Consider the following 22,684-nt stretch of genomic DNA (forward strand, 5'->3'; position numbering starts at 1 on the left):
TGTATCAGAGAGAAGCCCTGGTGGCACAGTTGGTTAAGCACTTGACTGGTGACAGAAGACCACAGGTTGAACGGCACCAGCTGCTCCCTGGGAGAGAAGATCTAGCAGTTGGCTCTCAAAGAGATTACAGCCTTTGTGGCAGCTCTACTCTGTCTCATAGGGTCAGTGCCCCCCAAGCCTCCCGTTTCTGGTAACCACTAATAATCTTTGTTTTCTATATATTTGTGTAGTTTATGTAAGAGATTGTACAGTATTTGCCCTTTTGAGAACTTATTTCAGTATGATGTATGCATTTGGCCTTCAGTGTCTTCGTGGCAGGGGAATGTACCATTGTAGGTGTATAGACACTTCGTTCTATCTACCGATGGACATTTCAGTTTTCACAGTTTGACTCTGGAAAGTGCTACAGTGAATACTGGTGTACGGGTTTCTGTGTGTTTCCGCACCTTCACTTTCTTTGTGTGTTTGTAACTAGCATTGGGATTGCTAGGCCGTCTGGCAGTCCTGTGCCCAAGATTTTGAAAACTGCCGAGCTTTTCTTCAGTGGCTGTACCATTTTACATTTCACCAGCCGTGGATGTGGCTTCCAGCTTCTCTACCATCTTTTCCACACTTGCTGTTTTCGGCTTATTTGATTACTGCCTTTTTACCAGGGAGGGAGTGGCACAAGGGGTTACACTTTGGGCTGCTACTGCTAACCTCGAGGCCAGCAGCTAGAACCCACCAGCTGCTCTGCAGGTGAAAGACGAGGCATTCTGTTCCCATAGATTTACAATCTCAGAAACCCAATAGTGGGCAGTTCTACGCTGTCCTGTAGAGTCAGTATGAGTCAGAATGTACTCATGGCAGTGAGTTAGGTTTTGGTTTAGAATGGTTAATGAAGGCGCCCTGGTGACAGTGGTTAAAGCACTTGACAACTAATTGTAAGGTCCGTGCCTAAACCCGCCAGCTGCTCCTGCGAGAAAAGACCAGTTGCTCTGTAAATAATTACGGCCTGGAAACCTTATCGAGTAGTTCTGTTCTGTCCTGGAGGACAGTGGGTTTGGGTTTGGAATGGTTAGTAAAGGAGCGTTGTGCTGATGGTGGTGTAGTGGGTAAACACTTGGCTACTAACTGAAAGGGTTAAGTTCACCAGTTGCTGTTAGGAGAAAGTTGTGGCAGTCTGTTTCTACAGCTTTGGGAATCTTGGGCATTTTTACTCCATCCCATAAGTGCCTTGGTGGCGTAGGGGTTACACACTGGGCTGGGGTTAACCCTAAGGCCAGCAGTTTAAACCACCAGCCACTCTCTAAACTACCAGTTGCTCCTTGGGAGAATGTTGAAGCTTTCTCCTCCGGTAAAGGTTTACAGCCTGGGAAGTCCACAGGGACGTTGTGTGTCATACGGTGTACTCTGAGTCAGAAGCTACTCTATGGCAATGGATCTCTGTGTTTTAATGGCTACTAACAGCATTCTTTCATGTGTTTTTGCCCATTTAAATTACCTTTGGCAAAATGTTAAAGTCCTTTGCCAGTTTTTTTTATTGAATTGTCTGTCTTTTGTTGAGTTGTAGTTGTTTCAGATAATATATTTTGGAACCACATTAGAGATAAGGTTCAGCAAAAATTCTGACCTGTAGGTTGTCGGTTCACTTTTTTTATGAAGTGTTTTAATGAACAAATGAGGTCTCATTTACTTATTTTGTCTTGCTGCTTGTGTTTTTGTTGTCTTGTTAAGCCAGCATCTGAGTCTAATTTCAATGTCGTATGGGTCATTGTTTAAATTATAAAGAAGGGTGCTTTTTCTTGAAGGGTTCTTTTTACATTTATTCCCATTGATGAATATTTTATTGCCACAATGCTAGTGTCTTTCTTTAACTATTTATTTTACTCCATGTATCAACATTCTGACAGTTGGATCGAACATATTCGTAAGTAGAATTATCTTAATTTTGTGATTTACTTTGATGTCATTCACATATTTCAGTGAACAACAACAAAAACCAAACCAAACCCCTGCCATCAGTCGATGGTGTATAAGGCTTGCAAGGCTGTAAATCTTTATGAAAGCATACCTTTATCTTTCTCCTGCCAGTGCAAGTGGTAGGTTTGAATCCCCAGAGCCACCAAGGCTCTGTAAATTTCGTATTCCCTTCCAATTTAATCATCCTCTAATGGAGCCTTGGTGGTGTAGTGGTTATGTGTTGGTCAGTGCTTGGCATGGTCAGCAGTTCTAAACCACCAGCAGCTCTGCAGGAGAAAGACTGGGCTTTTACTCCTATACATGACCCATTGTGGTGGTCATTAAGAGTCAGCATTGACTCAATAGCAGTGAGGATTTAAAAAATTTTTTTGTTGTGTTGGGAAACCCTGGTGATATGGAGGATAAGCACTTGGCTCTTAACCTAAAGGTCAGCAATTGGAATCCACTACTGTTCCACTGGAGAATGATGTGGCAGTCGGCTTCTGTACGGTTCAGCCTTGGAAACCTTATAGGCCCGTTCTATTCTGCTTATAGAATTATTCTTAATCAGAATCACCTGGAAAGAACTGAGCATGGCTTATATAGTATTGTGGCTTCTGTAACCATGAGTGAAATTAGAATGACCAAATTTCTTAAAAGTTACAGTACTTAGAATTAAAGATATAAGTTTTATTTTGGAAAGACACTAAAAGTGTTCAAAAATTTGAGTTGTTAAACTATCATTAGATGTACATAAGTCTGTAAAGCAATATGTAATCTAGTTAATAACCTCTAAGAAATTTAGTCTTATTTAGATAATTTCTAAGTTGTAAAAAATTGATTTTTCATTTTGAGCTGTATTTTTCATTGTTGCCTGATGTTATATATATTCTTTTAGGTGGAAGGAGAGGAGCTAGAGAATAAAGACTGTAGACACTAATTTATTTATATATTTTCAGTTTGCTATATTTTACTTGGTTAAATATTTGTATATAATTTTGACTCATTTACTTGTTGGCCTAATTTTTTCCCCTGTAGCATAATTATTTTTATCCTGACTCTAAAAGTTTTACATGTTCATTGCAGGTAATTTGAGGCAGAAAAACACACCAAAAAATAGAAGTCCACTAATCAGAAATAATTATTAACACATTGGTATAGAAAATTCTCATCTTGTTTCTGTACATCCCAGTGAACCGATTTAATTTTGTATTTATATATTTATACATATTAAAATTAGGAGCAGTCTGATTTAGAACCTATTTTGTTTAATCTTAAAGCATTGTGAACATTTTCCATCTTTTTAATTTCTAGTACTTGAGTGATGGCAGAATATCCAACTCAGTAAATATATGTCTATTTGGTCTCCAAATGTTGAAAATACAGGTTGTCTTTTTTTGCGGGGGATTATTATTCCAGATAGTTAATAAATTCTCCATAAAGAATATGAACAGTTTTAGATTGGTCATACTTACATATGAGGGGGTACCACCCCCACAAATGGACTGTTTTCCCCCCACAAAGCTATGTATTTAATTTTTTCACAAAACAGCCTTATCACCTTCAAAGTTCTACTCTCCATTATACTTAATACATTTGTGAAATTGGAGATTCCATTCTTGGAAACATTTGTTTTCAAACACAACTGTTTGGATGGCTGACAGCACCTCTCTTGTTTTTTTATTCACCTTTTCTATGCTGTCAAATCACTGCCCTTTCATGTGCCCCTGCATTAGCAGAAAAAGTAGTTGCATGGAGCAAGCGCAGATGAGTAATATGTGGGGCAAGAGAGGCATCCTGATTTTTGCCCCCAGACAGGCGCGTTGAGATGGCTGCATGAGCAGGTGCGTTGTCATGGGGGCAAAACCAGTGCCCCGTCTGCCACAATTCAGGCCTTTTTTCTTGCACAGTTAAGCTATCTTTTCAGACCTCTAAGTCAGTAGTTCTCAACCTTCCTAATGCCGTGATCCTTTCATACAGTTCCTCATGTTGTGGTGACCCCCCTAACTATAAAATTATTTTCCTTGCTACTTCATCCCTGTAATTTTGCTACTGCTATGAGTCAGGCAACCCCTGCGGAAGGGTCGTTCAACCCCCAATGGGGTCGTGACCCACAGGTTGAGAACCACTACTCTAGTAGAAAGCTTGATTAACAATCTGACATGGTGAAATGAACTCCAAATGCACTATGAGCAGACACTTTCATCTGTTGAGGAAGTTGTCTTACATCCGGAATGAGGTTCATCATCAATCAACATTTCATCTTTTTTGAAACAAAAAAACCACTCTTACACTTGAGCTTTTCCCAGTATCACAAGAGTTTCTGCGGTGTTTTGCCAAGCAGGAAACAAAGCTTCACAGTTGCACACTGTTCTCTTAAATCTGCCATCACAAAAAAGAGGTTTGAGCAAAACTGATTTTACAAAAAATTTCACTGTGACCAGGGGGAACTTCTCAGGCAACACCACTGGGTGCACTAACTCTGAGATGCTGGATGCTCACCTAGCTGGGAAAATGCCTACGACGAAAGCTCTGCCCAGCAGAGCTTTATTCCAGTTTTTATTTTGGGGGGTATCCCTCGTACTCTTAGATTTGGTAAAGAGTTTGTTGACTATTATAACTTAAGTAAATTACTGCTTTGCTTTGTAGAACTTCTGAAAATTATCATAGATATGTTTCTACCTCATATGAACCACCTGGCATTGGAAAAGACTTTGTTTTCTCAAGTATTACCCAAGGTATATTATTTTAATCAATCTACATGGCAAAGTTTGTTAAAATCATGTTTCAATGTAGATTATTTATTCTAAATTTTATCTGTTTTCCTAATATGTTGAAATATATTTTAAATCCAAATATAATATTTAAGGAAGATTTCATATGAAAGTATGATAGTGTTAGATTGATCTTTAAGCAATTAAAAACTACTTCCAGATTTTATCCTTTACTAATTTAAACTATCACTAATTTTAAATTATTGTTGGGTGCCATTGAATCCATTCTGACTAATGGTAATTTAACAGTTTAAAAATACATTCTTAGCAGATTTGCCCAGTGCAACACATGATTTGACTTTGTGGCTTCTGCTCCCATGGCCACATCCAAGTAAAATGCAATCCTGTCATCTTTAATGTTTTCTCTATTTAGTGTGGTGTTGATCATATGTTCATTTGTGAGGATTTTTGTTTTCTTTACGTTGAGGAGTAATCCATATTGAGGCCTGTAGTCATTGAGCTTCATCGGTAAGTGCTTCAGTCCTCTTCACTTGCACCAAGCAAGGTTTTGTCATTTCCACATCTCAAGTTAGTCTTTCTCTCTTCCTGATGTTGTGTTCTTCCTCATATAATCTCATTTCTGTGATTGTTTGCTCAGCATACAGATTGAACAAGTATGGTGAAAGGATACATCCCTGACAAACATCTTTCCTGCTTTTAAGCTACACTCTAACCCTTTGTTCTATTCAGACAATTACCTCTTGGTCAATGTACAGGTTCTGCATGAACATTATTAGGGTTCTGGAATTCCCATTCTTATCAGTGTTGTGATTCACACAGTTAAATGCCTTTACGTAGTAAAAGAAATAGTAGTAAACATATTTCTGGTGTTCTCTGCTATCAGCCAAGATCCAGTTGACATCACCAATGATATACTTTGCTCCATATTCTCTTCTAAATCCAACTACACCCCGACAACTCCTGTTGATGAACTACTTCAATTATTTTTGAATTATCTTCAAAATTTTTATGAAGTGTGGTATTAATGATATTGTTAGAAAATGTCTACATTCTGTTGGATCACTTCTCTTTGGAATGGATCTCTGCCAGTTGGTTGGCCAGGTTGCCGTCTTCCAAATTTCTGGGCACTGACAAGTGAGCCCCTCCAGCACTGCATTGGTTTGTTGAAAACATTTCAGTTGGTATTCCATCAATTCTTGAAGTCTTGTTTTTCTGCAGTGCCTTCAGTTCAGCTTGGACTTATTTCTTCTGTACCATAAGTTCTTGGTCATATGTTGCTACTTGAAATGGGTGAATGTTAACTAATTCATTTTGATACAGTGACTGTATATTTCATCATCTTTGGATGCTTCCCGCACCACTTAATATTTTACCCATAGGATCCTTACCTATTTCAACTTGTGGCTTGAATTTTTCTTTTAATTTTTTTCAGCTTGTTAAATACTGAGTGTCGGCTTCTTTTTGAGTTTTCTAACCCTAGGTCACTGTATATTTGATTACCATGCTTTAGTTTGTTTCTTGAACCTATCTTTGAAATTGTTCATCTCTTCATCATTTCTTCCTTTTCAATTTAGCTATTCTATGTTCAAGAGCAACTTTTAAGTGTCTCCTTTGATAATGACTCTAGTGTTTTCTTATTTCCAATCTCTTTAATGACATTTTTATTTCTTCATGTGTAATGTATTACATCTTTTCCTGAGATAATTTTTCTAAATGCAGGTTGATTATATTCAAGGTCATATTTTTGGCTCTTGTGAACTAGTTTTCATTTTCCTCAGCTTCCTCGTGAACCTTGCAGAGGAGTAATTGATGGTCAGTTCTACATTTGGCCCCTCACCTTGTTCTGACTGATAATGAGCTTCTCTATCATTTCTTTCCATTGAAGTATTCAATCTGATTCTATTTGTGTGTGTTCCATCTGGTGAGAGCCATATATATATATTCTTGTATTTTAAAGCTATTAAGTTAAAAATTGGAATGGATGATGGTCTAAGTCCTATCATTTTATATATTCTTTTTAATTAATTAATAATTGTTAGATTTTATTGTTTGGAAAAATGGAGTTAAACATTTTAAAAGAAATATTTACTTAAAATTTATCAAAGAAATTTCCAAGTTAAAAAAGTTGGAATATTGGTAAAATATTAAGTCCATAGATTATATTTTCCATCTTATTATTCATATCTACATAGACATTTTAATATATAATACTTTAAGCACAGTGATGATGTAAAAAATGGATTTCTAAGTTTGACACTTAAGCAAATAATCCTTAGGATTCCTTTTACTTATATTAACTTGATTATCTTACTGAAAAGTTTCATAGATTTACTTTTGACTTATGAAAAAAAAGGTCTAGATAACATTGATAAAAAGAGGGATGCTGAGCAGTAACAAGCTGTGGGAAACAATAGCTTCTTTAATTATATTATGTTGTTGACTGTTGTTATTCTTACAGTATTTGCACCATTTAATTTGTTTAGACGGTCTAAATATTAAGATCTTAGCCTAAGTTTTCACAGACAAAAGCTTAGGCCATATACTGAGCTCTCACATAAGAAGAGTGTTTTGAATGCTCCGAAAGCAGAACTAGTTCAGAGTATGTCAGTGAGTGGTTGAGCACCAGTCCATCGCCACTCCAGGACTTGCCCTTGTACATGCTTGTGTGAATGTTGCTGGATCAAGAATGTCATCATTCATTCGGCAAAGGGCAACTTTTACATTTCTTGTATCTAAAAACAACCCAACTTTGATGTTTCTAAATAGATCAAATTATAGAAATTAAAAATTCAGTTTCTATTTGAGTTTATATTCTTAAGAGATGGTGTTGTAGGAGCCTTTATTTGGTGCCATTGTTACTAGACAATTAGACAGTATCCTAATAGTGTTGATTAATATGAAATCAAATCATCCTATTCAGTTCATGTGCCTTTTTTGGGGTGTGTGTGCTTTCTTTAAATGTGTCTCCTTTTTAATGATTTCTATATAACGTGTTTTGATTCACAGACTGTGAAATTATTTGATGACATGATGTATGAATTAACCAATCAAGCAAGAGAACTATCTAGCCAAAATTTAGAACTCCAGAGCACTCTAAGGAACATTTTACAAGTAAGTCAAATGTACTGAAAAGGGGGGTAGAGCAAGTTAAGAGTGTGAGCATTTTAATACTAATATTCATTAGCCATGTATTCATTTTGTAATGTCCCAGTACTTGAATATGGAGCCCTGGTGACATAGTAGTTATGTGTTGAGCTGCTTTCTGCAGTGTCAGCAGTTTGAAACCACCAGTGTGCTTCTCCACGAGAGAAAAATGAGGCTTTCTACTCTTGTACAGAATAAAAGTCTTGGAACCTCACAGGGGCAGTTCCACTCCCAGCCTATAAGGTTGCTATGTACTTGAATCGATTTGATGGCAGCAAGTGTGGGGAGAGGAGGGTCCCCCATAAATCATTACAGGTCCGGTAGGCGCAATTGTACAATGATAATTAGAGGTGATAGTAAAATCATAGAGAGCATGAGAGGTAGAGATCGGAACAATGGAGCCAGATACATTTCATGGTAGCATGCTCACTTCAGCCCCGCTTGGTGGTCCTCGTGGGGGGAACCCAGCCTCGAGAGCAGGAGAGCCCCAGGGTCTGAGAGCAGGAGGGAGCCTCCACTTTATTGCTAACCAAGGGTTATCTCTCCTTGGGGGGGGGGCATGATTACAGGTAACCACACGTCACAGGAAGGGGCAGTATCATAGGCATAAGCTTGACAGGAAGGGGATGAGCTAGGGGTGTGCCCACAGCAATGGGAAGGTCTAGGGGTATACATGTGACAAGAAGGGCGGACCCTAGATTCATGATGGCAGCCTAGCCTTAGTCATCCTTGGGTGGATTTGACCTCTCAGGGATCTCCTACAAGGACACAACTATTATCCTTATCAGAAGGGACTGGGCCCTATTTGTTGTGGGATAAACAGTGGTGACTGCTTGCTCTAGATGGGCTGATAGCTCTTAGGGAGAATGACCCCTGATCTGCTCCTGATGACCTCCAAGTATATAGTCATTCACAAGCAGCTAGGTTTGATATATATTTGGGGGAAACAACTTGGGAGAAATCCTTCTGTTTCCCAAAAGTAAGTTTCTGTTTTAATATTTGAATTAAATTTATAGAACTAAAGATTTAGAGATATGAATATAGAAATACATTCTGGGGATTTTGGTATAATTTTTTGCTATTAAATCTACATATCTTAACTTTCAGGAGACAATTAATCAAGACAAGAAGTCCGACTTGTAATTTCTTAGCACGTGTGTAGGACATCTGCCATGTGGATTAGGAGTCTGCTTTTTTTTGTATATAAAACTGTATTCTGAAAGAAACTTCTTTCATTTTTTCCAGACAATGGTGAAGGTCCTAGGAGCTCTTACGGGATGTGTTCAGCATGTCTGTGCCACACAGGAATCCATTGTTCTAGAAAATATTCACAGCCTCCCCTCCTCAGTCCTTCATGTAATTAAAAGTACATTTGTTCATTGTAAGGTAAGCAATGGGTCTTAATACATTTTAAAAGGCCTAGGTATTTATCCCTGGGGAAGAGGACTGATTAAAATGGTGCTTGTGCATGCATGCCTTTTATATTTTAGTCTGTTATTGCAATATAACTTTCTCATAGAACAAATAGCTAGTATCTAAATGCAGGTTTTAGAATAAAAGAGAAGTTATAACAAGTGGATCTTTTATTTTGAGGCTGAAGGTAAGGAGTTCTGTTTTTAAAGTCCTCCCTATAAAGAAGTAATTGTGGCATAATTTTACTATGAGGCAGGTGCGTTTTTTAATGATTGGGTGCCTGTGAAAGGATGTTAGCCCTGACTTACTTCATCTCTGCATTTCTGAGGCAGTTAAGGCACAAAAGCTGACCTAAGGTCTCTGAAGCAAACATAGTTTTGATAGTATTTGATGGGTGAGTGCAAACCAATAATTAAGCAATGTTCCTCTTTGGTGAGATGGTGCTAAAATTAGGTCATACAACTGACCAAATACTATTTAGCTCCCTTTTAGTTCTATATTTGGCGTGTCATGGAAGCCAGGAATGGTATTTTGCATCTCTTGACATGTGCTATATGTAGTAGATGTTCACTAAACCCTTGTTTAATGAACGGATACGTGAGTCAATAAAAAACAGCAGGTAATTTAACACCTTTGATATTATAGATTAAAGTAAATTTGACTCCTGAGATTTTGTGATTTGCTTTTCCTCTCGTTTTTCTGCATTTGTGATCAGAACAGTGAATCCGTATATGCTGGGCGGCTGCACCTTGTGTCAGACCTTCTCCAGGCTCTTTTTAAGGAGGCCTATTCTCTTCAAAAGCAGCTAATGGAGCTGCTGGATATGGTTTGCCTGGACTCGGACTCTGTAGAAGATGAGAATGATGATATTTTGAATATGGTAATAGGTGAGTGATATAAACAACTTGCTTACAAAGTGATATTTGTTTTCTGTAAGCTTAAACAATCTTTATTACTGTTAAATGATTGATCCTACACTATTTCTAAAGATTCATGATGGCGTAGTCCCTCATGAGTATTATTTAGAGCCATCTCAATAATAGTCTTTTTTAAAAAATACTAGGTGTTTACACTTTACTTATTTATTTTGAATAATAAAACTAGCATTTATTGAATGCTTTCTGAATTTTTTAAATAATAGCCTTAAATTTGAGAATTGTACATTTTAATTTGGATGTCTTAACAGATTTTCATATCTAGTTAACATTCAGAAAGTAATTTCTCCTCAGTAACAAAGATGTGCAACTTTATATCCAAATGGTCCATATTTGGAGACGTTAGCTTTAGTGTTTTACTTGCAGTCTGTAGTTGTTATTGTTATTTGCTTTGAGGCTGTTCCAACTTTTAGTGACCCTGTGTACAACAGACTGTGCCATCCTCACAATTGTTCCTGTGTTTGAACCCTTTATTGCACCTACTGTGTCAATCCATCTTAATGAGGGCTGTGTCAGTTTGGGTTGACTAGAGAAACAAATTCATAGACACTCATGTTTATAAGAAAGAGCTTTATATAAAAGAACAATTGTATATTGATTAAACATCCCAGCCAACTCCAGTTTAAGTCCCTAAGTCCAATATTAGCCCATATGTCTGATACCAGTCTCTGAGTTCCTCTTCAGAGTCATGAAAGGCATGCAATGATGCCAGATGCAGGCAGATCACAGGCCAGTGGGTGGAAAGTCTTGTGGATCCAGTGGCGGTGTGGAAGCATCTCAGCACTGGCATGTGTCTCCACGTGGCTCCTCCAGCTTCAGGGCTCTGGCTGCATGAGCATAGCTTCATCAGGCTCATTGTCATTAATGTCTTGCAGGGAGTGTCTTGTCATCAGGAATGTTCCACCTCCAGCGAGCTCTCTCTTTAGTACCTCCAAATGAGGTCATCAAGCTGTCAACCTGATTGACAGACTGAACTCCACCCCTTCACTCTTAATAGTTTCAAGTTGACACCAGATTATGTAATTACCACAAAGGCCTTTCTCTTTTTTGCTGCCCTGTTACCATAGTAAGACACGTATTTCATATTGCTACTGAAAACACTCATAAGTATATGTGTTGTGTTTTTATATACCTCCATAAACATTTTATTTAAGCATTATACATGAAATAATACCACCTTTACATATGATTCACCCTGTTTCATTTTTCAAAATTTGCTAATTGGTTTAATCACACACTTAAATATTGTGATCCAGAGTTTGAGAAACTGCTTTTAAAGGGAAACTATTATATTTATAACTTGGATGTAAACGTAATAATAACGTTTTGTTTTGTTTTTAAAGTGTATCCAGTACTTTTGTTCTGTAATAAAGCAACCTAAACACCACAATTTTTTATTCATGATTTGTCGGGTCAGCACTTTAGTCTGGGTTCAGTGGGATAGCTTTCTGTGTGCCTTCATGATACAGCTGGGTTGCTCAAATGTTTGTGGTCAGTGAGCTCACTCACACACGTGGCTATTGGCAGAAGGACTGGGCCAGCTGTGTTGGTTCAGAGACCTCCTTACCTGTGAGGTCTTTAAGTTTTCAAGAATAGCTAGAGCACACCTCAGTGCACAAGGGCAACGGTCTCTGTGTGCCTTGCATGTATTATCCTTTGACTAGAGCTAAGCCATTTTCATAATCTGCCACAGGCAGGGTAGAAACCTTACATGAGTAGAGCCTTACTACTCTATAGGAATACTGTGCTATTTAGTTTTAATTCCCCTTTGTTAGGTTTTCTCTCCTGAATACTTTGCCACTTGTATCTATATAATATTGCAATTATAGTGACTTGTAATTTTGTATACCAAAGAACATTTTTACTTTTACTTAGATCATGTGGTAGGTATGAACTTCAGAAATAAGTTTTCAATAATTTATGAAAAACTTTAGTCAAAATTGTGGCACAGTTATTGCCCATTTTACAATTAATCAAATGTCATATTTCAGCATATGTTCTTAAGTGAAAGCACTCACCCATGTTTACATTTGACTCTCCTAAGAGTTGTGTTGTCTTTCTTTGCAGTCATTCATTCACTGTTGGATATTTGCTTGGTCATATCCAGTATCGACAGTGCATTTCATGCCAACACTTGGAAGTTTATAATTAAGTAAGTTTCTTTTTCAATTTTTGCATAGCTTTTCCATATGCCAAATGTTTACTTCCTTATAAGTATTCATAGATTACATCTGACACATTTTATGTTGGTGTGTATATTTTTTTAGATACAGCTTTCTGGCAATACATGTAAGTCTCAGGCCAAATTAGTCTTCTTTACTATAAAATAAAATTTAAAAAGTTACCTGGTTAGTTAGTACAAAAAGCTCATGGAAAAGTGGAACTGAAAGGTAATGGAATTTTTCCACAAACTTTGGAAGTCACCGTGTATTGCAGAAATAGTAGGCTAGGCTAGACTTTCTGCTTTTGTTTAATTTTCAGATATCTTATTTCCAGGCTTAAATGAATTAGTAATTAGAGTTAGAGTTAAATATAGTACATTCATGATATATTTTTGAGGGATTCAAGTTTAGTTCCAATTATAAAGTAATTATAATTTGTGAAACTGGAGTCTCATGAGGCTGACTAAGGAGAGTGCTCGTAGCTTTTATTAGATTCTTACAGGTTGGGGAAGATCTGATTGAAGAAGTAAACTTGATTAGGACTCTTTGTATACGTATATGAAATGTTACAGTTTTAGCTCTTAATTGTTTTGTCTTCGACCAGCCAGTCACCTAGTAACAGTGCAGTTATAAGACCGTCAACTCAGGGCCATACTGCATATGTCGGAATCCATTCTGAAGTCCCTTTCTCCTGTGTGGTTTGGCAAGTTGGTTCAAGTGGATCTGCTTTCCCCTCTGCAAATGGGAGAAACAGTTTTAGTTACTTCTTCTTGTGAGACCCGAGTTTATCAGTGTGAGCGGCTTAGAGTGGTGCCTGCCACATAGCGAGTGCTTAGTGAACTGGCCACCTCACCATTGCTCCCATCGAATGACTTCTATCTCTGCTCCTTTCCAGTTCATTTCCTATGCAGCATTGGAAGTGATCTTTAAAAATGCAATGCAGATGGTTATCCGGCAGCTAAAATCGATCCTATTTTACTAAGTATCACAACCGAATTCCTGGTTTCTGCTTTCCTCACCAGCCTCTCATGCTCTTTAAGGCCTCTCTAAATCAGCACACTTGATTAGACTTTCTAAAACACCAAACTCTCCTTCCTGTTCCAGAGGCTTTGTGCGGCTGCCGCACCCCCCCCCCACCCCCATGTGTCTCCCATGCTTCTCTCTCCTACTGCTCCGCAATTTTGACTCCTGTTTTCCACTTTGCTCTTTAGCTGGCACTTCCTTGTGCCTGCATTCTTTGCTCTCCTCCTCCTCAGCCCACGGTAGAATTGCCTCCCAGCAGTTGTGTGCTCCTTGAGTGCCCCAGATGGCCCCAGTCTAGCACTCAGCACAACTGTGATTGTCTAATTAGTCTTGTGATTATTGAATGCTCTCTTTTGAGTTAGATTACAGGCTTTGAACAGACAAGACAGAGGTTGTGTTTATTTGATTCATGTTTATCTGCGAGGAATAGCAGAGTGCCTAGCATAAAGTAAGATTTCAATTAATATTTACACAGAGGAAAATCAGAAGCAATTTTGTCAAACAAAGCTTTCAGAGGTAATGTCAAAATATCTTAATTATGCCATGTTTAATTACTGGATGCAATTGGGATTTTTAAAATGTGATGTAATAATATTTCCATGGGCCTAAATTACTTGTGAGGAGCCCTGGTGGGGTAGTGGTTACTCCCTGGGCTTTGGCCTGACAGGTCAGTAACTTGAAACTCTCAGCTGCTTCTCAGGAGAAAGACAGGGTTTTCTACTCTGAAACTCACAGGGGCAGGTCTACCTTGTCTTAGAGGGTTGCTATGAGTTAGTATTGACTGGGTGGCAGTGAGCCTGGTTTGGTTTTGGAAGGTACTTGTGAGGTATTTGCGATGATTCTTTCCCTTTTATTCATCTAGGCAGACTCTTAAACACCAGTCGGTTATAAAAAAACAGCTGAAGCATAAAGACATAATTAGTAATTTGTGTGAAGACATTCTCTTCTCATTCCACTCTTGCTTACAGTTAGCTGAGCAGATGACACAGTCAGACACACAGGTAAAATACTGTCTTAACATCATTTTAAAACAGTGTTCCTTACTTATATGCTGGCAGTTACTAAATGTCATTTGAATTTATAGATCAGTTTATTTTAAAAGGGTTTCATTTTTTGTTTATTTAATCCATAGAATTGCTTAAAGCCCATGGAGTTACTCTTCACCCGAAGCATCACCTCGAGCATGCCTGTGCCCCTCTTGCCCCTGCTCCCTTACATGCTAACTAATCAGCCACAATATTCTTCTCAGAGTATTTTTAACTTCTCTCTCCCAGAATAAAACTTAAATCCCTTAGAAAAATTAAATTCCTTAGGCCTGTATTTATTTTTGATTTTTATATATTCGTATTATATCCATATACATGCAATCCGATTTATTATATAATCAATTATTATATGTTTATTTTGATTTATGATATATTCAAAGAGATCTTTATTTATTTCCTTTACCAATCCTCTACAAGCTTTAGTGATACTTGGTATTGTGTGTATTTAATATGTATATGCTTTAGTCTTCTAAAATTGCCAAATATTTATCACATGTTTATATATTAAAAAGTTAATATAGGCTTGAATTGTCATCTGATTTATGAAATAAATTGTGTTCTAAAAATTTGTTCATATCATTGTCAATTAGAGCTCATTTTTCTATACCAATGATATACATGGTGTTCTCAGACTAGCTCTATCAATTCTGTTTAATACCTAAGAGTTCTAAATAACTCTTACTCAGGATCCAACAGTCAAATATAATAATTTTAGTGAGAAAATGAATTAAATGTCACTTTCTGGAACAGCAATAACCCCTTCCTTCCTGTTACAGCCCTGCAAGCTGTATAGGGAATTCGTTTGTGCCTGCTCTCATTTCTGCAAAGGAAATGACCGGTAGAGGTGAAAGATTTTACCCAATTCTTAAATACTGCTAGCAGTGAGTTTGGTTTGGGTTTTTTGGCCCTGGTCTTTAATGCTACATTCTGATCTGCAATGCCCCCTACTGTTCATTATTTGTATTTATTTAAAAATCAAATGAAAACCAAATGAAACTGCTTTTTATATTAACTTAAAGTTTTCCAGTTTTATGGAAGCATATAGTTAGATCTGTTAGCAGGGACTATCAGATAAAGAATTTATTTTGATATGTTTATTTTTTGATGAATCTTAAACTTGGTTTTTAAAAGAAAACATATTAGATTTTTTAATCTAGGCAGACTTTTTAATCTAGTGGTATAGTGGTTATATGTTGGGCTGCTAAGTGCAGGAGACCGCCAGCTGGAGGAAAGCTGGGGCTTTCTACTCCTGTAAAGAGTCATGGGGGAAATTTGATGTAATTTAGTTTCTACTATAATTCCTACTTAAAATATATATTTATAGAAATTTGTGTGACTAAGAAAACAAACCATTATATGTCTCGAGTCCCTGGGTGATACAGTTAGTTAACGTGCTTGGCTGATAATCAAAGGTTTGGGGTTTGAGTTCATTCAGAAATGTCTTGGAAGAAAGATCTAATGATCTGCTTCCAAAAAAAACTAGTCATTGAAAAGTATGCAGCAGGGTTCTACTCTGACACACAGGATGTTGCCATGTTTCAGAATCAGTTGACCAGAAATTAGTAATTTTATGTATTGTCTACCATTAGACACATTGCCACTACATTTAGTTTGTAGCAGTATTTTTTTTAATTTAAGGAATGGAAGAATGAGTATTTTCATTTTGAACTATTACTGAAAAGTGCTCAGATCAACACTTCTTTATTTGCGCTATAGTCCCTTTATTGGCTTTAGGATGTAAGCTATTTTAAACTTTTGAGTAAATAAAGACAGAATTTGTGCTACTTACCTTGCAATTTGAAAATGTCAGTATAAAAGCCTTCCTAGATTTACTTAGTAGTGTTCTAGTGAGTAATGAAATAAAATGAGATCCTTCGGCTAAATCTTGCACAATTTCTCCTTTGAGAAGAAAAAGTAAGCTAGGTTATAATAAACTGAGGCCTTCATTCATTTTACAGTATTTCTAGAGTACCTCTGTCAACTTGTTGGCAGTGGGTGGGTAATACTCTATCATGGAGTTCATGTTCATTATTATCAAAGAATAGTGAATTTTCATCTAACCTATTTTGCTTCAGAAAATTGATTTCAGACATTTGTAATAAAGATCAAAATAATAGTTCATATTCAAATAGTGGCTTATTCAGCTCCCCTTTGATTGGATTTAACTAAAGTTTTGCTATATTAGAAAAGAAATCAAACATAGTCCATTGATATTAAAGTTAAGGTATATAATTTTCATTTGGAATGTTTCTCAAAGGTGGTAATGTATCTTTGACTTAATTTCATAGCACTAACTTAAAGCTCTTTGGATTACATAGGAACCAATATTTATTGAACTAAATCAACAAAATGTCAGACACTGTATAAACCTAACAATAACCGTAAGTTTACCTCATTGAGGAAACAGGGCCACAGTTAAATAATTTTGCTAGCCTCTATCTCCTTCACTTTCCTCTTGCCCCACTATCATGTTCAAGCCTCATTTGCCTCTCAGTAATTACCTTTGGATATTTTACAATTGATCAAACACCACCAGGAACTCTACACCCTCCTCCCCCCTTGCTTTTAGACCCTTTGTTCCCTTGTACTGCTTCTCCCATCCCTCCTCTTGTCCTATCTGCACCACTACCTCCCATCAGTCCTTGGTCCTGTATTTTCTCCTCAGAATTGCTTATCCTGCCTATCTTATATAGATAGACATACAATAAACAAAAATTAAAACAAAAAACCTATAAATAGGTCCAATTCTATTTGCTGACCTTTATGTCTATACCCCATCCAGGTCAGGTGAGGTGCCAAGTACTGCCCCCTGAGTTGGAAGTTAATTTTTGGGTTCCTCATGGACTTAGTGACTTTTTTTGTTTTTAGGAAATAGAGGAAAGAACTAGGAAGTGCAAACTACTGTCTATATAGAGGTATAAATGTAGACATGTATATATGTCAATAGATTAATATATTAAAATAGGGATATTAGTCTCTGTACATATATTTATATATTAATACATTAAGGTAGCAGACGGACTTTGGGCTTCTACTCAAGTCTTCCCTCAACACAAGAACACTTTGTTCTAAGAATGTGGCACTGTATGATACTCACCTTCCTGACATGATCACTGAAGACAAAATGGGTACATAACCAAATGAAGAAAGCTGATGGTGCCTGGCTATTAAAAGATGTTGCATATGGGATCTAAAGACTTGAAGTCAAACAAGCGGTTATCTATCTAGCAGGGGACAACTAAGCCCATATGGAAGAAACACCCCAGCCTGTGTGAACACAAAGTGTCGAAGGGAACTGGTATCAGAAGTTCAAAAATAAGCAATCATATTTATGTGATGGAAAGGGATCACAGTGGAGACCCAAAGCCCATGTTGATAATTGGACATTCCCTCGCGGAAGGGACATTACATCCAGGGTACAGTATAGCACTGACGAAACACAATGTTCCTCTAGTTCTTTAATATTTCCTCCCCCCAATATTATGGCCTCAGTTCTGCCTAACAAATCCTGCTAGACTGATGTGTGTACATTGGTATAGAAAAAAGCTTTTGATACACAGAATGCAGGCTAGATGAACTCCTCAGAAACAGTAATGGGAGTAATGATTCCATGAGGGTATGGAACTGAGCAGGGGAGGGGGGAAACTGATAGCACTGATGTCTGCATAAACCCCTTGAGGGAGACGAAGAGCAGGTTTGTAGGTGAAGGGCTACATTGGATGGTGTAGGATTATAATACTAATACATAACAAGGGTTCATGAGGGTAGTAGGGGGGAGGGAATAAAGAGCTGATAATCAAAGGACTCAAGAAGAAAGATAATGTTTTGAAAATGGTGGCAGCATCTCTACAAGTTTGCTTGATATAATTGATTTATGGATTGTTATAATATCTGTAAGAGCCCCCAGTAAAATGATTTAAAACAAATGAAAACTTGGTTAGCATCATGAAGTAATTGTGGTAAGGGCAAGGATTTAACCCTAACCGGGGTGTCCTAATAGCCCGTTACATTGTTCTGCGTCCATGTGACCTATCTTGCTTTAGCCCACTGCTTTGGCAATGTACAGACATACTTTATACTCGAAGTCCTCATACTACATAAATACTGAGTTTGGGAAACAAAAGCCTTTCATCTGTTACAGGGAACCAAAGGTAGGGATTTGATAGCTACATTAGAAAACAATGATAGTATTGCATTTGTATTATTTTACAACTTGTTTTCCGTGGAAATTTTTATATCCTTGAAGATACATCTACCTAATTAATTTAAATAGCTATATGGTTTTCCAGTTTATAAACTACCTTGAATCTATTTAGCCATTTCCAGTTGGTTCATTTCCAAGTTTTACCATATAACCTGTTATAGTGCATACATTTGCTCTCAGATATATTTCCAGAAGTTGAATTGCTACTAGATCAAGGAGTTTTAGCACATTAAGTTTTTAGTAATAAAAGAGCTCATTGGGAACCGATTACAAGGGTCTACATGTGACCTCCTCCCTGGGGGACGGACAACAGAAAAGGAGGTGAAGGGAGACGTCGGACAGGGCAAGATAGAACAAAATAATAATTTATAAATTATCAAGGGCTCACGAGGAAGGGGGAAGGGGGGAGGGAAGGGAGAAAAAAGAGGACCTGATGCCAAGGGCTTAAGTGGAGAGCAAATGCTTTGAAAATGATGAGGACAATGAATGTACAGATGGGTTTTACACAATTGATGTATGGATCGTGATAAGAGTTGTATGAGCCCCTAATAAAACGTTTTAAAAAATAAATAGCTCATTATTTCGCCAGTATTAAAAGCTTGTTTCCCCACTTCTTTTCCATCCAAAGGATGTTTTTAGTCTTTTTAATCAAATAGTATCTTCTCAAAGATATGCAGTTTGAATTTTCAAGGTTAGTTTATTGGCAGTTTGTATTTTCTTTTTCTCTGAACAGTTTGCTTTTACATATATAATTTTCTTATTCTATAAGACCTCATTTATTTATTTTCTATCTTTCACTTTAAAATCAACAAAGAACTGCTATTTACATTAAGATTTCTTTCCATTTATGTAAACTAATAAAAGAAAATGAATTGCTGTCAATCTGATTCAGACTCATGTATCCCAGGAGAACAGCGCTCTATCAGTTTCTTTCAGTGGCTGATTGGAAGTAGGTTGCCAGCCCTTTGGTTAGGCACCTGTGGGTTAGCAGGTGAGCATGTGAACCACTTCTATCGCCTAGGGACTGTTACAGAGTTAATTTTTATGAAATACCTGTATAGTTTTTTTTTTATATCTGTTGGTTTGTATTGCTCCTAACAGCAATGGAGAGAATAACCCAATTATCTTAGAAAATGTGTTTATTAAAAGTTAATTTTGTGTATTTTGTTAGTTTCATATTCTTATTATCTCTTAACTTTTTTTGGCATAGGATAATGCTGACTCCAGATTATTTCATAAGACACTCAAGTTATGTCGTTTTTTTGCCAACTCCCTTTTGCACTACACTAAGGTAAGGCCTGTGTGTTACAATGCAAAATTATAACTTACATGAATTATAAATTACCATACTTTCATTTAGTATTCAAATCATTTGAAGTTATTTTGTCAAGAATGTATTTTATAAGTTTTTGAAAAAAATGTCTTCATGTAGTTAAATATTGAGCGTGTCTTTGACATTTAAGGTGTTTGTCATCATTTTACTTAAGTTAATTCCTGAGAAAAAATTATTTCAGTAAGCGTAAGTCAGTTTTCAGCACATGATTCCATTTGCCTTTTAGTAACATGAAACTCTATCGTATTACTAATTTATATCGTTCAGGTTTAAATATCAAAATTAATTATTTTAAGAATATCTGTGTATTTGATAGTCATTAGAATAGCATGTGATGATTGAAGATATGCAGAAAGACTTCCGAAACTAAAGATGTTGAATTTTTCCAAAGACTTTTTGAAAGCCCTTGTATATGAACATTACGGATAAGTTGTCTAGACAGATTCTATAGAGTGAAGAGCAAAGAAGGCTTGTATAAGGAAAGGTAGCCAGTGACAGCTATGTTTCACTTATCCAGGCTATGTTCTATGAAATAGGACACATTCAGGTGTCCATGGGGCACGAGGTTCCCAGGACACATTGTTGTGTGCAGCCCAGGTAGCCCCTGCTCTTACCACCCAGGGTAGCTCTCTGCTGGGCCTTCCTCCACTCGTGACCTTTTCTCTAAGCCAGTTGCAGGAAAGGCCAGTTCCTCTGCCCATGAGAACCTGTCCTGTGGAGGGGACAAAGGTGGGAGCTAAGGGCTTAGGCTAATAAATCAAGGCTGGGGCATCCAGATGCATAATTTTCTCGCAGAGCCCAATGGGACCACAGTAGGCATAATGTGGGGTCTAGACCTGCTGAGTCATAGGAGCCAAGGGAGAGACCGGGGTTGGGAGTTTGGTTCTGGACCTCCACTGCCACAGATTAGGTACCTTCTGGGCTGGCAGAGCAGTTGGCTCCAACCTCAAACAAGGTTACCATGGCCCACAGACATGCCATTGGATGTTGCCTGAATGGATATTAAACAGTGCATACTTGTGATTTAAACAAAAAAATGGTTGTCTGTGTTAAATATGCCTTTGACCTTATCTTCCTCTGTTTGTGAGGAAATGATAGGAATGTCCAATGACTGTTTACTAGAGTCAGACTCTGGGGGTAAGCACCCTGGGTATGGACACATTGCTGTCCTATTTGGCCTTTCTGGACAGTTGCCACTTACAGGAGTGGACTATTCTTACAATGGGCCCCTGAAGTGGTGGAGGTACTTCCATCCCAGGAAGTTTCAGCACCCATTTCATATTTGCTTGAGTTGTGGATGGCAAAATGGCCCCCTAACTATGCTCTTTTAATGAATTCTGTGCTAGTGGTAATTTTAAAAAAACAATCACCATTTTTATGAATTATTAACTACTAAAAATGATTTTAGTTTTTTAAGAGGTAGCCTAACTTCTGGATGGAGCAGTGATATCTTTACTTTAACCTTAACCTTACTGGACTTTAGGTATGTGACTTGGCCAAGTTACTGCTCTCTGAGCCTCAGTTTTCTAGTCTGTGAATTGAGGAATAACAATTCATCATAACATTTTTGAGAGGACTAAAAGTTCTGTGTTTAAAGCCAGTTGGGACATGTCTGGTGTGTAGTAGGTTCTCAGTGAATCTTAGCTGCTAATTGTGGTTGTAGTGGTAGTTGACATTAAGGAAGTTACAATTCTTAGTCTTTTTTTCTTACCCCTAAAGTAAAAATGTTAAATTTTAATGTAACACGTTGAAGATTCTGTTTCATTGTGAATGTCTTTATAGGGTTGCTATGAGTTGGCATCGACTTGATGATCATTTATTTTTGGTTTTGTAAGGATGTGGGCTAGCAAGGCACCTTTTATACATAGACTGAATAGAGTCGTCTTATTTTAGGAATTTCTTCCTTTTCTCTCTGATTCTTGCGGTACATTGCACCAGCTTTATCTGCAGATACACAGGTAAGAATAGCCATATGATTGTTATAATTCAACCATGTCATTTGTACCACACAAAGCTTAAATGTATTTAATTTTAAAATAAAACAGTAATTTTTTCTTAATGATTGAGTGCATTCTTTGCCACTTGCATTGCCTTGCAACTTCTCTAGTTGTCTTGGGGACTACTCTAGCAGCCATTCCTCAGTGGAAAGTACCCTTTCTTACATTGTCTTCTTTTACACCTCACTGGGTCAATCTCCTGAATCTGCATGCATGGTGTTATTTCTTCAGAGCAATGCAGAACAAGTGAACATGACCTCTTGACTCTGCATCCTCATCCTCTACCAGCCATTGCTTTCTATTTCTCAGCCTTTTTTACAGCCCAGCTTCTAGAAAGAGCTGCTTTTACCACTGCTATTATTTTCTTTCTTGGAGCTGTTCCAATCAGACCTTTCATTCTACTACCTCAAGGCAGGTCATCAGAGGTCCCATTACTGATGTCTCCTGGCCAATTCTTGGCCTTGTCTAATGGCCTGAATTCTTAGCCATTAGCATCCGACCCTTCCTTTGGAACACTTCCTTCTGATGGTTTCTTCTGATCTCACTGGTTGCTTTCTCTACATTCTTAGCAGCTTCTTTCCCAGCTTTTCTAACTTGGGTGTGCTCAGTCTTTCGGATATTTTCTTTCCATCAGTGTTTAGTTTGACCACTTTACAGGTATCTCTCTCCCCTGAGTGCTGGATCTCAATGTTTGACTGCCAATCAGCACATCTCCACTTAAATCGCCTCAAACTCTGATTCCTACTCCACC

General features: G+C 37.4%; 1 protein-coding gene across 4 annotated transcripts in view; it reads left to right on the forward strand.

Moving 5' to 3' along the window:
• Window positions 1–22,684, forward strand: part of FIRRM (FIGNL1 interacting regulator of recombination and mitosis) — a 59,195-nt gene that overhangs the window by 2,020 nt on the left and 34,491 nt on the right. For 2 of the 4 annotated variants that reach the window (XM_075564648.1, XM_075564640.1), the window contains exons 2-10: window positions 1,869–1,909; window positions 4,591–4,679; window positions 7,683–7,787; window positions 9,066–9,206; window positions 9,949–10,120; window positions 12,236–12,320; window positions 14,216–14,354; window positions 19,814–19,894; window positions 21,830–21,894. In XM_075564648.1, the coding sequence (XP_075420763.1) occupies window positions 1,869–1,909; window positions 4,591–4,679; window positions 7,683–7,787; window positions 9,066–9,206; window positions 9,949–10,120; window positions 12,236–12,320; window positions 14,216–14,354; window positions 19,814–19,894; window positions 21,830–21,894 (918 nt within the window). Of the gene's footprint in view, window positions 1–1,868; window positions 1,910–4,590; window positions 4,680–7,682; window positions 7,788–9,065; window positions 9,207–9,948; window positions 10,121–12,235; window positions 12,321–14,215; window positions 14,355–19,813; window positions 19,895–21,829; window positions 21,895–22,684 lie in introns of those variants that run through there. The other 2 variants (XM_075564657.1, XM_075564666.1) reach the window with 2 other exon arrangements.

The sequence above is a fragment of the Tenrec ecaudatus genome, chromosome 1, assembly GCF_050624435.1.
Source record: "Tenrec ecaudatus isolate mTenEca1 chromosome 1, mTenEca1.hap1, whole genome shotgun sequence".
In the NCBI taxonomy this organism is placed as follows: Eukaryota; Metazoa; Chordata; class Mammalia; order Afrosoricida; family Tenrecidae; genus Tenrec; species Tenrec ecaudatus.